The sequence below is a fragment of the Xiphophorus hellerii genome, chromosome 17, assembly GCF_003331165.1.
Source record: "Xiphophorus hellerii strain 12219 chromosome 17, Xiphophorus_hellerii-4.1, whole genome shotgun sequence".
Lineage (NCBI taxonomy): Eukaryota > Metazoa > Chordata > Actinopteri > Cyprinodontiformes > Poeciliidae > Xiphophorus > Xiphophorus hellerii.
Genome location: NC_045688.1, coordinates 3505764 through 3520604, shown reverse-complemented (window position 1 = coordinate 3520604; position 14841 = coordinate 3505764). Strand labels below are relative to the sequence as shown.

General features: G+C 35.9%; 1 protein-coding gene across 1 annotated transcript; it reads left to right on the top strand.

Moving 5' to 3' along the window:
• Nucleotides 1-613: 613 nt before the first annotated feature.
• Nucleotides 614-10367, top strand: LOC116737173 (rho GTPase-activating protein 8). The gene is given in 14 exon segments (XM_032590199.1): nucleotides 614-692; nucleotides 695-742; nucleotides 1034-1084; nucleotides 3788-3910; nucleotides 4689-4776; nucleotides 4848-4979; nucleotides 5758-5844; nucleotides 6315-6413; nucleotides 6486-6596; nucleotides 6749-6822; nucleotides 7862-7939; nucleotides 8594-8722; nucleotides 8801-8904; nucleotides 9897-10367. Coding segments are annotated over 14 exon segments (1386 nt in total). The 5' UTR covers nucleotides 614-628; the 3' UTR covers nucleotides 10095-10367.
• The last annotated feature ends 4474 nt before the right edge of the window (nucleotides 10368-14841 follow it).

Here is a 14841-nt window from a genome sequence, read left to right as displayed (position 1 = left end):
TTTATGTTTTTGATGTTTATTTAATTTTTATTTCATATAAACATTTTCATTTGCTCATCTTTTTTAATCGTTTTTTCCTGTTTTGTTTGTTTAAGAAAGTTATTAAACATTCGGTTTCATTGTATTATTTTGCTTGTCCAGTACTTTATTGTATTTTTTTTATTTCTTAACTTTATTTTACCTTATTAATTGTTTTTTTTAATTTTCTATCATTATTTTTTCGTTTTGTTTTTACAAATGTATAATGTTTTTATTTTCAGTTTAATTTTAATGCCCTTTTTTAAATCATTTGTCACATTGTTTATATATATGTTTTTTTCTAAATTGATTTTCATTTTATTGCCTATTGTAATTTTATTTTATGTTGCTGTTTTTTTAAACTTTACTATATTTTGCAGCCTGTTGTAATATATCTTTTTAAATAATTATTTTACTTATTTTTTATGGTTTTGTTGCGGATTTGTATTTATATATTGGTGATTCTAGTTTGTTTTTTTAAAATATGTTCAATAAAATTGCTTCCCATTTATTGTAGAAAGAATTTGTTGTATTCTTATATTATTTTCATCCTAGTTAATTAATTAATTTATTTATTTATTTTTCTTTCCAGGGGGGAAACGGTCTGAGCATGCGCAGACCGTTCCGGTTAGTTTGGAGGAAGTTTTGGATCGGCTGCGTCCTGCTTAAGTTTCTCTCCTTGGTTTCGCCTCCGGATTGAAGTCGGATTTAATCTTCTTCGCAGGTCAGTGGAGGCTTCAGCTCACGTCTCGGTGTTGTTATTACTGAAATATGAACTTTTATTTCTGCGGTAAAACCCGCGTTAATGAGGCAGGCCAGGTGTTGCTCCCCCGCTCATTACTCCGTGTTTTACCTGTTGGCGAGCAGCAGGTAAAACACCGAGCTGCTTTCTGGGTTTTCTCAGCGGACATTTTGACTTTTGGTGGCTTTTTTTCATTCTTGCGCTCTTTATCCGACATTTACAGGAGTTAAAATTCAACCGCGTTTGACTTTCCTTTCTCTTTTGGCCCGCAAGGAATGACTAACATGTCTGACACGTCTGACCTGGAGCAGCTGGCAGAAATAGGTGAGTTTACTCTTTACTCAAAGTTTTCCCACGAATATAAACTGTAAAATTAAAAATATTTATCCCAGAATTATGTGTTGATGAACGGAGACCAGCTCAGATTTCTCCGTAAATTGTTCATTAATATTAAATGGACATATAAAAGGTTATTAATTCTTAAAACATAAATTATTCCAAGTGAAAGCAATCGTTTATAGTTGGATAGGTAGAGCTGAAAGGTAAAAAGTATGCAAATGTAAAGCATAGTGGTGGCTGAATAATGTGGCAAGTTTAAAGTGAATCAATGTACCGTTTTTTATTTTTACATTAAACATTAAAATATCTGAGAATGTTTTCTAGTTTGGTTAAAATGAGTTTCATCTGGAGGAAAGGCTGGAAAACCTACTGATTAAACTTCATGTATTTCATCTTTAACTGTTTACGTCTGTTGGTACTGAAAATGTAAAATATTTACAGTTATTATTGTCCCTGAAGCCTGAAAAAGCTAGAATTTAACAAAAGAGGAGTTGAGCTGTCAGGTTTAGAAATGGAAAGCACAGTAGTGGCTGCGTTATGGTCGGGGAAGAGATTACATGTTTTATACCAAGAGGACTTTGGACACGTTTTGTTTCAATTAAATTATGTAAAATATTACTGATTTTGAAAAAGTAGATAAACTAGCAACTTTTATGAAAATGTTGAGGTAAATCTATGAATATTAAACGTACAAAATGTTCAGGAGAAGAGAATCGGAGTCACGCTGCTTCATGAAGAGAAACTTTCTGCTCCTCCAGGGAACAGAAAGTTTCCCAACACTTTGTGTTTCTACTTTTAAAGAAAAAATAAATGTCAAAGAATGTAAAAATCTCTCAAAGTTGGACTTACAGTTGAAACCAAAAGTTTATAAACACTGAATAAAAAGACGCAGTTTTTTGTTTTGATCTGATTTATATGACAGAATATCAGGCTAAGAAAAAATATTAAACTGAGAAAAAAAGTCTTAATTTTACAATAAAGTTATACAACAAGTCAAAATAAGATAAGAAAAAAATCTAATAATGTGGGAATAAACTTGTATTATGAGAATATGGTTGTAGTACAAGAATAGTTGTAATAATATGAGAAAAAAGTTGTAGAAGTCAAAATAAAACAAGAATAAACTCATAATAATACAAGAAGAACGTAGAACAGAAGAGAGGAAAAAATGAGGAAAAGGTCTGAGAATAAATTCACCATTTTACCTTATTAGTCATAATAATACAAGAAAAAATCATTTCTGGAGAACTCCTACTTTAAAATCATTTAGGAATTAAAATGTTGGGCATCATGTGAATTTATACTTTTTTGTCAGTAAGGAAAATTTTTAACACATCAAATTATTATCAGTAGCAGGAATTTGAAACGACTGAATTTGTTTATAAAGAATCAAAGCTGCTTTCTTCTGGTAACATTTTATCCTGCTAATATTAAGACTTTATGATTGCAATTTAAAAAAGAAAAGATCAGATTTAACTTAAAACTGTGAGGAAAAATAAAGGATTTGTGTCTTTTTCTTTTCTATTTAACTTGTAAAACATCAGAACTACTGAGTATAAATCTTATTGGTGGATCTGAATTCATCATAGAGGATATTTTCTTTTCTTTACGCCCAAACGTCTGCAGACACAGTTCAGGTTTCGGGGTTTTCTGCAGACATTTTAACGGCTCCATCTTAGTTTTTTCCAGCGAACTGAGTGCGAATCATTTCCTCTCCGTTATCAGAGCCGAATGTTTACAGCAAACTTCCCTCTGAGCTGCAGACAAACGGCTGGAACTGCACAGTTTCCTCTCTTCCTGATGCCTCCCTGTGGTTTCTGGGAAACGATAAGGGAGCTGCTGGTTTCCTCCCAGTTTAATCTGCTGCATCACACGATTTGATACAGGAATCCAAATATAGCTCCTTCACTTATCAGCTGTTAAATTAAATCAAAAAACCCTCAGACAGAATCAAAATTATATGAATTCCAGTAGCAGTCAGTCCTCCAATTAATCTGGAGAGGCCTCTGACTGAAGACTGTAGCTGTAGTTACATTTACTCAATTATATTTACTTGAGTTACTTTTATATAAAATATAATTTTAGGAGTATTTTTACTTTTACTTGAGTAATATTATTATGACGTACTGATTAGGAAAAACATTTAGTTTGCCTGATTTTGTTGTTTTTGTTTTATGAATTATTGTCATTTTTGTTCTTAGAATAACAAAATTTTCACTTGATTTATTTTTTGTTCCATCTGATGATGTAATTTTTAAATATTAAATGATTGATAATTTGATCAGTTACTCAGTACTTGAGTTAAATTTTTACCAAATACTTTTATACTCTTTACTTGAGTCATTTCTTGGACGGCTACTTTTGACTTTTACTTGAATAAAAGTTTGTTAAAGTAGTTCTGCTCTTACTTACAGGGAGCAAAGACGATATTCTTATATCTTATAGTACGTTCAGGTATTATTTGAGCTTTTGAGATGCTAATCAGCTTTTTATGTGCTTTTTTTTTTTTTTGTACGCATCATAATTATCAAAAAACGATCATAAATCCTTCCAGCTGCTCTGAGAGAGTATCGGTCCGAACATGCAGCGCTTCGGGGAAAACCTTAGAAACATAAAAAATGAGAAACAACAGATCTGCTCCAACATGCTGCCGTCATCTACAGTAAAAACTGTTTCACCTCCTGGCAGAGCTGCAGAAAGAGGAAGAGGAGGATGAGGAAGAGCAGAGGGCGGTTCCTGACGGTCCCAGCAGAACCGATCCGTCCCATCCGTACTACGATGTGGCTCGACACGGAATCATCCAGGTGTCAGGTTCGTTTTTTATCTATTAAACATCCAGAAAACTGAAACCGAACATTAATTTACTATAACAATAAAGCCAAACATTCATTACTCGCAAATTATTGTAATTAGAAAGTTTATTTTTGTTTGTTTTGATGATTTTATTCCAAAAATGTTCTGTTCTGCTGACTTCTAAGTATGATCATAGAAAGTTGAGTGGAAGGGGAAAAAAAAGTGGTTAAAAAACTTTATTTAAATTTTTTTTGAGGAAAAAAAAAGTCAAATATTCCTGCGAGTTTGCCAGGAAAACAGTCAATTTGTGGTTTTCAAAGCTAATCCGTTTGTTTTTATTAGTTTTTTTTAAGGAACAAATAATTCTGAAAAACAAAAATGAGTCACATTTATTTAGAATATTTCCTCACAAAACTAGCTCTAAATTTAAAATCTCTTAACTCTGCTTTGATTCAACAAAGTGTTTTTACACTTCGAATAGAATCAACAAATGTGGATTTTGGACAAAAAATGACAATAAACCATTTAATATCAAAGTAAAATCTGATTTCATCAAAAATATTAATTAATGCAAATATTAAACATTTTATTTTACTAACTTTTATTTTGTAAAATCCACTCTAGACATTTTTTTTTCTTTTGCATTTTTTCCTTTGACATTAAAGTTTTTTTGGTCAAAAAGAAAAGTAAACATCCAAGGTTAAACTGGTCTTATGATGGTAAACTGGGAGGATTTAGAGTTCTGGCCATAAAACCAGCATGTTGTTCTGGTTCTGACTCTGACTGGGTTCTGCAGGAGACGATAACTACGGCAGGAAGCTGATCGTCTTCAGCAGCTGCTGCCTGCCGCCGTCTCACCAGCTCAACCACCGCCGCCTCCTCGAGTATGTCAGGAATCCCACCTGCAGCGACTCGGCGAGGCGTTTCCTCTTCTCACCCTGTTCTGCCGCTGCAGGTACCTGAAGTTCACGCTGGACCAGTACGTGGAGATGGACTACATACTGGTTTACTTCCACTACGGCATCAGGAGCAGCAACAAGCCGTCGCTCAAGTGGCTACGCGAAGCCTACGGCGAGTTTGACCGGAAGTAAGTCCTCCTCCTCATAATGACGACTTCAGTTCTTAAAATGTCCAGAAAGTAGATGAATACAAATCAATGATCCATAAAAACCTCAGTCTGCCTCAGGTTTCAAAATGGACAGGACATATTTTAATGGGGACCTATGATACAAAATTCACATTTTGCATATTTCTATGCTTTCATTTGGATCATAAATGTTTCTAAAAACAAACCAAGCATTTAACAAAACAAAAAAAAACATCTGTCTTTTGGCAAGAGGTTAATTTTCGTTGTAAAGAAAATGAGCCTCCAGAACGTAACGTTACATTCCAGTCCATTGCACTGTTACCTAGCAACCTCAGTGGAATTCCACTCGTAACCTAGCAACCCAAGCAGAGCTCCAGCACGTTTGGTCAGCTTGTTTTACTGCTGAATGTGATGTACAATGGCTGCTGGAAAACAGAAATATTTTGTTGTCGACGTACCATCCAGAAAACATTTGCTGCATTCTTGTTGGTAAACGATAACACACATGTGAGTATGAACAATGAGTTTTAGGGGCGTGGCCAGCAGCTTATTTGGATTTAAAGTGACAGAGGCCCTAAAGCAGCTACAATCTCATTTTGTAGGAGTTACTTTTCGCAAAAAATGCAATGGACATGATTTGTATAGACCACAGACTTATTCTAACCTGTTCAAGGAAACATGATATGTCACCTTTAAAGCATTAATGTGGAGGAAGTCATCTGGAAGTCAAGAGATGCAGAAAAAACCAAATAGTTGAATTTCCTGCGTTCATCTGCAGATACAAGAAGAACCTAAAGACGCTCTACGTCGTCCATCCAACTAACTTCATCCGGATCGTCTGGAACATCTTCAAACCTCTGATCAGGTAAAACCTGCAGTTTCTGTTCAGGCGCCATCTAAGGGAAGAGAGTTTTTCCACCTGGTAGTCCGGTAGACTGTTTGATTGGAAACCAAAGTTGCAGCATTTGTTACATTTTCAGCCTCTGTGGTTCTTTTTCCTGTCAGAAAGATCAAACTTTGAAAAAGCACAAAGACTTACTGAAGGAAACGACACGAAAACCTCTGAAGAAGATACTGAGCTCAACTTTCTTCTTCACAAAATGTAAACAAAAATGGAGTGGCGTCAGATTTTATCAGTTCACTTCAACCGAACCAAGACCGAGTTTGTAGGAGGACCAGAATTTATAATTTTGGACAATTTTGCAAACAAATCTGACTTTCTAGACAAACAAACTGGAGTTTGATTAAAGTGGACTAAACAGAGCTGGTGTAAATCATCCCTAAAAATAAAAATCCTCCATTTGCATCATCAGATCTCTCCTGTTTCTCTCTCAGTCGCAAGTTTGGGAAGAAGCTGAAGTATGTGAACTACCTGGCGGAGCTGCGGGAACACCTGAACTACGACCAGCTCTTCATCCCTGCAGACGTCCTGAGGCGAGTTTCCTCCTCTAACCTGGGTTTACTCTCTGTTTTCATCTTCCTCATCATGTTTCCGGTTCATCGCAGGCATGACGAGAAGCTGCGGGCGGCTCAGAAGGGCGGACCGCCCCCGCCTGTGAAGACGCCGCCTCCTCGGCCGCCACTGCCCACGCAACAGTTTGGGGTCAGCCTGCAGTAGTGAGTGGCTCGTTAACCAATCAGCTCATTAGCCTATTGGCTCATTAACCAAGCAGCTCGTTAGCCTATCAGCTCGTTAGCCTATCAGCTCGTTAGCCTAACGGCTCGTTAAAGCTGAACTCGTTAACCAATCAGTAACTCTGCTTCTGCAGCATCAGGGAGAAGAACCGCGAGGCGATCATCCCACCTGTCGTGGCTCAGACTGTGGCCTACCTGAAGGAGAAAGGTGAGCCTCGCCTGATCACATGACTTCCACCTGGATTTCCACCTGCCATCAGTAAATGTTTAAGTTTTAGTGCAGCAGATAATGAAATATGTCAGAAAAATCTTTCACAACCACCTAGCTGTTTGGAAAATAACCGTTAGCCACTGAAAAATTCAAGATGGCTGCCAATTTGAAAGTGTATTTTTTCACTACAACTATCAGAAGAATATTTTTGGTGTAAAATCATACATTAGTAAACCCATAGAAATGATATTTTCTGATAATTTTTTAAAATCTCTTTTCAAGATAGCTACCATGGTTGTCATGGAGAACAAATTCTTGCACCAATTAGATGAATGTGTTTGTCAAATCATATTTTAAACCATAGAAGTCATACATATTCTCAGGATCTTGTTTTCTTTTTCAGGTGAGCATTTTTCAAAATGGCTGCCTTGATCGTAATGGAGAATATATGTTTGTGCTAAAAAAGGCGGTTGTTTTTAGCAACAGCTAACCAAAATGTTGGGTTCAGTATCTAATAATTTGCTAAACAAGAATCTTAGCTGTGCTAACACAGAACCGCTAAAAGCCTAATAAAATTAGCAGAAGTTAACACCAAACTGAAACACAAAAAGGTTTGTAGGAACAAATGCTAAACCGCTAAACATTAAAAAATTACTGGAAGCTAACGCTAAACCTCTACACACATTAAATATGAGCAGAAGCTAGCGCTAACCCGCTAAGACAACTGGTTCCCAGTCCGACACATCTTTATCTGATTCCAGTTGATAACTGGTGACTTGTTACATATTATCACTTTAAGGTTGTTTGAATAAGATGACCAAAGTTGAAAACATGTGATGTGACATAAAGTTCATATAAGTTATGAAAATTGTTAACGTTTTATGATAATTGATTTAAAAAGGTCAGAAACAGCTGCTATTTTTGAAAAAATAGTCATCATTGTGAAATTCAAGAGAAATTAGCATAAAAAATGTAAATGTTTATGTTTGTTTTCAAATTTGAGGGATTTTTGCAGTAACATGCTGCACTGTTTCAGGTCTGAGGACAGAGGGGATCTTCAGGCGTTCGGTTCGGGTTCAGATCATCAAGGAAGTCCAGAAACTCTACAACCAGGGTGAGCGGGGTCTCCTCCCCCAACCTGCAGGGGCCCAGCTCAGGCTGAACCTGCAGGAAGTCGCAGGGAAAGCACCAGGACGGGACTTTCTGGAACTTTTACCTTCAAACATTCTGATGTGTCTTTGTTTGAATCTCCAGGTTACATTTTACAACTTTTCTGATCCGTGTTGCTTCCTTGGATTCTTTCCTGAAATCTTTTTTTACTCTATATGTTATTTGCAATTTGCAGATTACTTTGTTACAAGTTACTTTTTGGTTTTGTAAAATCTCTTTTTCTCCTGATGTCCCTTTTTGGGATACTTTTGTAAAACTTAGAGGGTGGTACTTTATCGTAATTAATCGGCTACTTTGTTGAAACATTTTAGATATTTCCTTGGAACTTTCAGGGTCGTTTACTGAACATTAGAGACTCATTTACTGAAGACCTGCAGTAAAGTTGGGCAATAAATTGAATTTTTGAAAAATTAGGATTTCCAAGAACTACCATCTTGTTTGATATGTTTTGCAGCTTTTTTCCTGATTTTAATTAAGATCAACTTAGAGAAGAAATTATTAAAATACAGTCTGTTTTTTTTTTTATTACAAAAATTAAAATGTTTATCCTTCAATCAGCCTGTTAACATTTTTCTTTTTTTTACTTGTTTTTCTTCAGGTAAGCCAGTGAACTTTGACCTCTACCAGGACGTCCACGTTGCCGCGGTGATCCTGAAGACATTCCTCAGAGAACTTCCCGAGCCGCTGCTGACCTTCCGGGTCTACAGCCAGGTTCTGGAGCTTCTGGGTGAGTTCTGGACTGTCTGGTTCTGGACTGTCTGGTTCTGGACGGTCCGGTTTCACCGTCTCTTACTGGACCTTCCAGGTGTGGAGAGCAGCCTTCGCGCCACCAGGTGCAAGCAGATTGTAGAAAGTCTTCCTGAACACAACTTCATCGTGTTGAAGTTTCTGCTCTGCTTCCTGAACATGGTGAGTCCGAATCGTTCTGGTTCTGGTTCTGGTCCCCTGGTTTAAAGTCCAACAGTCAGCTACATTTTTTCCACCTGATTTCCAAAAGGAGTTTCATCTTCAAACACTGAACAAAAAAAATGGAAAGTATTTTGGAACAGAAATAATTCTTTAAAAAGTTAAAACCAGAGTCAAAGTTGAAGTTTGGATATAAAAGAAGTTTTACAATTTTTTTATCTAAGTAATAAAAATGGACAGTACAGTTAAATTTATAATTTTTAATTATATTTTATTTTATTTGACCTTTTATTACAAGTTTATTCAAGCATTTATTTAATTTTTGTATATTTTTTCTTTAAATTGTGTATTTATGTATAATATTTGTAAAAAAAAAAAGCTCTAATTTATCTTTGTATTTAGATTATTATTTTAATCAAATTCCTCAAAATTCTCATACCATCCATTTAGTTTCTCCTTTGTAGGATTATATATTTGTAGTTTTTTTCTTACTAATTAAACTTTGGTTGGTTAAAGTTTTTTTTTTTGTGCTCATCGTTCGCAGAAATTATTTAGTTATCAGATTTAAAAGTCATAAAATTCAGGATGTTTTATAGAATCTGGTCTCATTTCTAAAGGAATTTGTTTTAAAACATTTTTTATTTCCATTTGAGTCAGAATTTCTTGTAAAAACATATTTTTGGCAATAAATTAATGTCTGTTGGTGTCTGAAAAACAAGCCGTTTTAAAAGGCACGAGGCAACGGCACGAGGACTGTGTTGTTGCCTAGCAACCCTAGTGGAGTCTGCCCGTTACCTAGCAACCCAAGCTGCGCTCTAGGTCATTTGGTCAGCTGGTTTTACAGCTGTATTTGTTGTACAATGGCTGCTGGAAGAGACAAGTGTTTTCTTCTTGACTTGCAATCCAGAAACAACTTGTTGGTTGTGCAGGAGGCTCCACTTCTGCTTTTCAGAGATGTATAATTGCACATCGATGTTGTTTGGGTTTTTCTCCAGGTGTCCCAGGAGAGCCTCAGCAACAAGATGAGCGCCTCCAACCTGGCGTGCGTCTTCGGCGTGAACCTGGTCTGGCCTCGCCACGGCTCCATCTCGCTCAGCGCGCTGACGCCCATCAACATTTTCACCGAGATCCTCGTCGAACACTTCGCCGCCGTGTTCGGCTCCCGCTGCCCACCTGCTCAGGTGACCCCGTGACCCCACAGCTGAGGGAGCCTGAAAGGTCAAGCTGAAGATCTGTTACACTACCAGCACACAAAAAAAAACTAGTAATAATAATAATGCAAATGCAATATGATGATTTTTGTTTTATCTTTTGTACAGAATATATTTAACGTGTGAATAAAACCCAAAGTTGTCAAATAATGCCTGGATTAAAACCGTTTCTGTAGCTTTACTGTAAAAAACAAGAATTGAAATGTTTTGTAAGTGGAATTTATATTTGGTTTTAATAAATTGTGACTTAATGAAGGAAAGAAAATCAGTAAAAATCCTTGTTTGAATTTATGTTAATTATATTTAACCCTTTGAAACCCAAGGATCAAACAGGCCGGATTAATTTTATTTTAATTTTAAATTGTCAAATATAACAGTTTTTTTAAGTGACATATTCAAAAAATATGTGATTTTTAAGCCATAAAGAAGTTTAAAATAGTTTGATAAAAATAGAAAAATCCAAAATATTTGTTTTGTACATGAACTTTACAATTATGTGTAATTATTGAATTTAGATTAACATTTAATTTAAAATTTGTTTAAAATGTTACATTTTTTTATTAAATCTTTTTATAATTACTGTGGAATATATAAAAGGAGGAGCTGGGCCAGCCCACGGTGGGAGGGACCATTCCAACTGCTGTAAAGATTGCTGAAAGACCCAGACGGATACATCTCAGTCACTGTAAGGTACAGAGAGTGTTAGACTTCTAGATTGACTGATGGGGAAGTTCTGACTACAAAGGGAATTTACAAATTTAGAGGTAATTTGTCTCAAAGTCAGTGAAGCAACCGACAGATCCTCACTCTTTTAGCCTAGAAGTTCTGACATCTCTGTAATCTGAGCAGCAATGGGTTTCTCACAAGCCAGGTGGAATCCCTGCTGTGCTATGACTGCAGCATGTCTATTGTTTTGGAGTGGGGGTTGTCTCGCCCTCAACAAGATAAAGAGAGAAGCAGACACATCCTCCCCCCAGATTCATCCACATGACTACAGCACATTTGTGGTGGCAACTGATGAACAGGACTGCATATGAGGGGAATGAGACCAACACACAACTGTGAGCACACATCCAAGTGACACTATACATCTGCCACCGATGGACCTCCGACTACCAGAAGTAATTACTCTGGCTAGTCTTAAGCCAGGAGCTCTTGGTGTCTGTGTGTATGATAATGGCACCACCCTTCTGGGGACGGTCCCATGGAACCTGTGTAACAAAACCTATACTTTCTGTGACAAGAAGGCAGACTTTTTCGACTGTGATGACCACATCAGTACTGCCTGTTCCAAAAGATGGAAGTCTGACCGCAACTGTACCAGCTACAACCTTCTCAAGGTGAGGAGGTTCGACATCGGAAGCAAGATCAGGGGACGTCAAAGTCACCTTCTGCAGCAACATCGTTCCAGGGAACTGAGAATCCAGGACAATGGCAGACTGGTACTTTCTATGTGGACACACTGCTTATGTTTTTCTTCCCAGAAATTGGGGAGGACAGTGTGCACTGGTTCCCCTCTCCAACCCAGTGACTTTCCTGAAAAGGTCCAGGACACTCACCGCCATAGACATACTGCACTAGGAGAGACGTCATGCCGAAAGTCCAAAGGTGGGGAGGCCGTACTACAAAACTGGAGTTTCTTGGAAACTCAGGATCAGGAGTGGCAGAGAAATGTTTACAAGGCCTACTCCCATGGGTGAGAATAGCTGAAGTTCGAGACCATGTTGAGATCATCTCAACAGCTGCGTCTCATCATCAATGCGTGCCAGCTAGTGAATGGCATCATGAAAGAGATGACTTTGTTGAGAAACATAGTTCTGCAAAACTGTGCTATGTTAGATCTTCTCAGAGCCTCTCAACGAGGTGTCTGCAAGATCATAGGCTCAGCATGCTACACATTTCGTCCCTGACGAAACAGGAACTGGTGGAACTATAGATGATGCCCTGCATGAATTGGAAGAGCTTAAAAACTATGTGGACAGTTCAACTCAGGGGTCACAACCTTTTTGACTTTATTTCTTGGCTCACCTCCAGACCCTGGTGGCAGCTTTTATTGAAGATTGGAACACCCATCTTGACTGTACTGATCCTATTTCTGTTTTTATACAACCTGCATCAGTCCATGTCTTCGTAGCATGATGTGAAAGATGTTTAACACTGCTATGATTGGCTATCAAATGGCCAGGATGACTTCTGACACAGATGAAGACTACATGCAACTCCAAAGGAATGAGGATGGACTGAAAACAGGAATATATGACGATGTTCTGTAATTAATAAACAGATTAAATCATTTGCTTAATGGCTCCTACACTGAACATGTGAAAACAAATGATGTTCGTGATAAAAAAATGCATTTGGTTTATACTGTTTCTTTTATACATTGTATTCCTTTTTATAGATTGTATCTATTTTTTTACCCAGCAACATCATATATGTATTCAATTTTTCATTTTTCTTAGATTTTACAAAGCTATTATGTAAGAATTATAAACAGGGAGGAATGTTAGAAAAAATATATTTTGTTATCATTCTTACATAAGTAGTTACCAGTTTGTTCTTCATTTATAGGTTAATTATATGTGTGAGACAGAGCTAACCTTTCTTTAACCCTTAAAACATGTTCTTTGAAGATGGTTTTCTGAGTTTCCTTAGTCGTAAAACTGCGTTTATTATGTGTTAGTTCCTGGGGACTCCTAATCTTATCAACACCAGCCCCCTTGCTTTTGTTTAGTGTTAATTAAAGGCTAGTTCTACTGCAGAGTTTCAGAACTCATGGTGAGCTGTTCAGAGGAGCAGTTTGCTGTGTCTTGTCCTTCTGCAGAAGCTTGGTTGAAAACTCAAACGTTGTGCTGTGGTGGCACAGGGGGTTAGCATGCCCCACATTTGGAGGCCTTAGACCAGCGGACGTCGCGTGTTCGACTCCCGGTCCCGACGACCTTTGCCGCATGTCCTCCTTCAAAAATGGCGCCGGCTCAGCTGGCTGCCTGCAGACGCAGCTCCTGTCGTGTGTGTTAATCTGTGTATAAAAAATTCTTGCTGTAACTACGAAATAATTTCCCTGCTGGGATGAATAAAATAATTCTTCTTCTTTGAATTTTAGGTACACAAAAATACCTATCATATACTATGACTCATTTTTACTCATTTTTAACATCATACTATACTATGACTGAATTTTGCTCAAATTTTGCATCATACTATAGTATGATGTGAAAAATGAGTAAAAATGAGTCATAGTATAGTATGATGCAAAATTTGAGCAAAATTCAGTTATAGTATAGTATGATATGAAAAATGAGTCATAGTATAGTATGATGCAATATTTGAGCAAAATTCAGTTATAGTATAGTATGATATGAAAAAATGAGTCATAGTATAGTATGATATGAAAAATGAGTAAAAATGAGTCATAGTATAGTATGATGCAAAATTTGAGCAAAATTCAGTCATAGTATAGTATGATATGAAAAATAAGTAAAAATGAGTCATAGTATAGTATGATGCAAAATTTGAGCAAAATTCAGTCATAGTATAGTATGATATGAAAAATGAGTAAAAATGAGTCATAGTATAGCATGATGCAATATTTGAGCAAAATTCAGTCATAGTATAGTATGATCTGAAAAATGAGTAAAAATGAGTCATAGTATAGTATGATGCAAAATTTGAGTAAAATTCAGTCATAGTATAGTATGATGTGAAAAATTAGTAAAAATGAGTCAAATTGTATGATGCACAATTTGAGCAAAATTCAGTCATAGTATAGTATGATGCAAAATTTGAGCAAAATTCAGTCATAGTATAGTATGATATGAAAAATGAGTAAAAATGAGTCATAGTATAGTATGATGCAAAATTTGAGCAAAATTCAGTCATAGTATAGTATGATATGAAAAATGAGTCAGTATAGTATAATGCAAAATTTGAGCAAAATTCAGCCATAGTATAGTATGATATGAAAAATGAGTAAAAATGAGTCATAGTATAGTATGATGTAAAATTTGAGTAAAATTAAGTCATAGTATAGTATGATATGAAAAATGAGTAAAAATGAGTCATAGTATAGTATGATGCAATATTTGAGCAAAATTCAGTCATAGTATAGTATGATATGAAAAATGAGTAAAAATGAGTCATAGTATAGTATGATATGAAAAATGAGTAAAAATGAGTCATAGTATAGTATGATATGAAAAATGAGTAAAAATGAGTCATAGTATAGTATGATGCAATATTTGAGCAAAATTCAGTCATAGTATAGTATGATATGAAAAATGAGTAAAAATGAGTCATAGTATAGTATGATGCAAAATTTGAGCAAAATTCAGTCATAGTATAGTATGATATGAAAAATGAGTCAGTATAGTATAATGCAAAATTTGAGCAAAATTCAGCCATAGTATAGTATGATATGAAAAATGAGTAAAAATGAGTCATAGTATAGTATGATGTAAAATTTGAGCAAAATTCAGTCATAGTATAGTATGATATGAAAAATTAGTAAAAATGAGTCATAGTATAGTATGATGGGAAAAATTAGTAAAAATTCAGTGATAATATAGTATGATCTAAAATCTGAGCAAAAACTTGCCATAGTATAGTATGATGTGTAAAATGATTAAAAATTCAGTATAGTATGATGCGAAATTTGAGCAAAATTCAGTCATAGTATGAAAAATGAGTAAAAATGAGTCATAGAATAGTATGATGCAAAATTTGAGTAAAA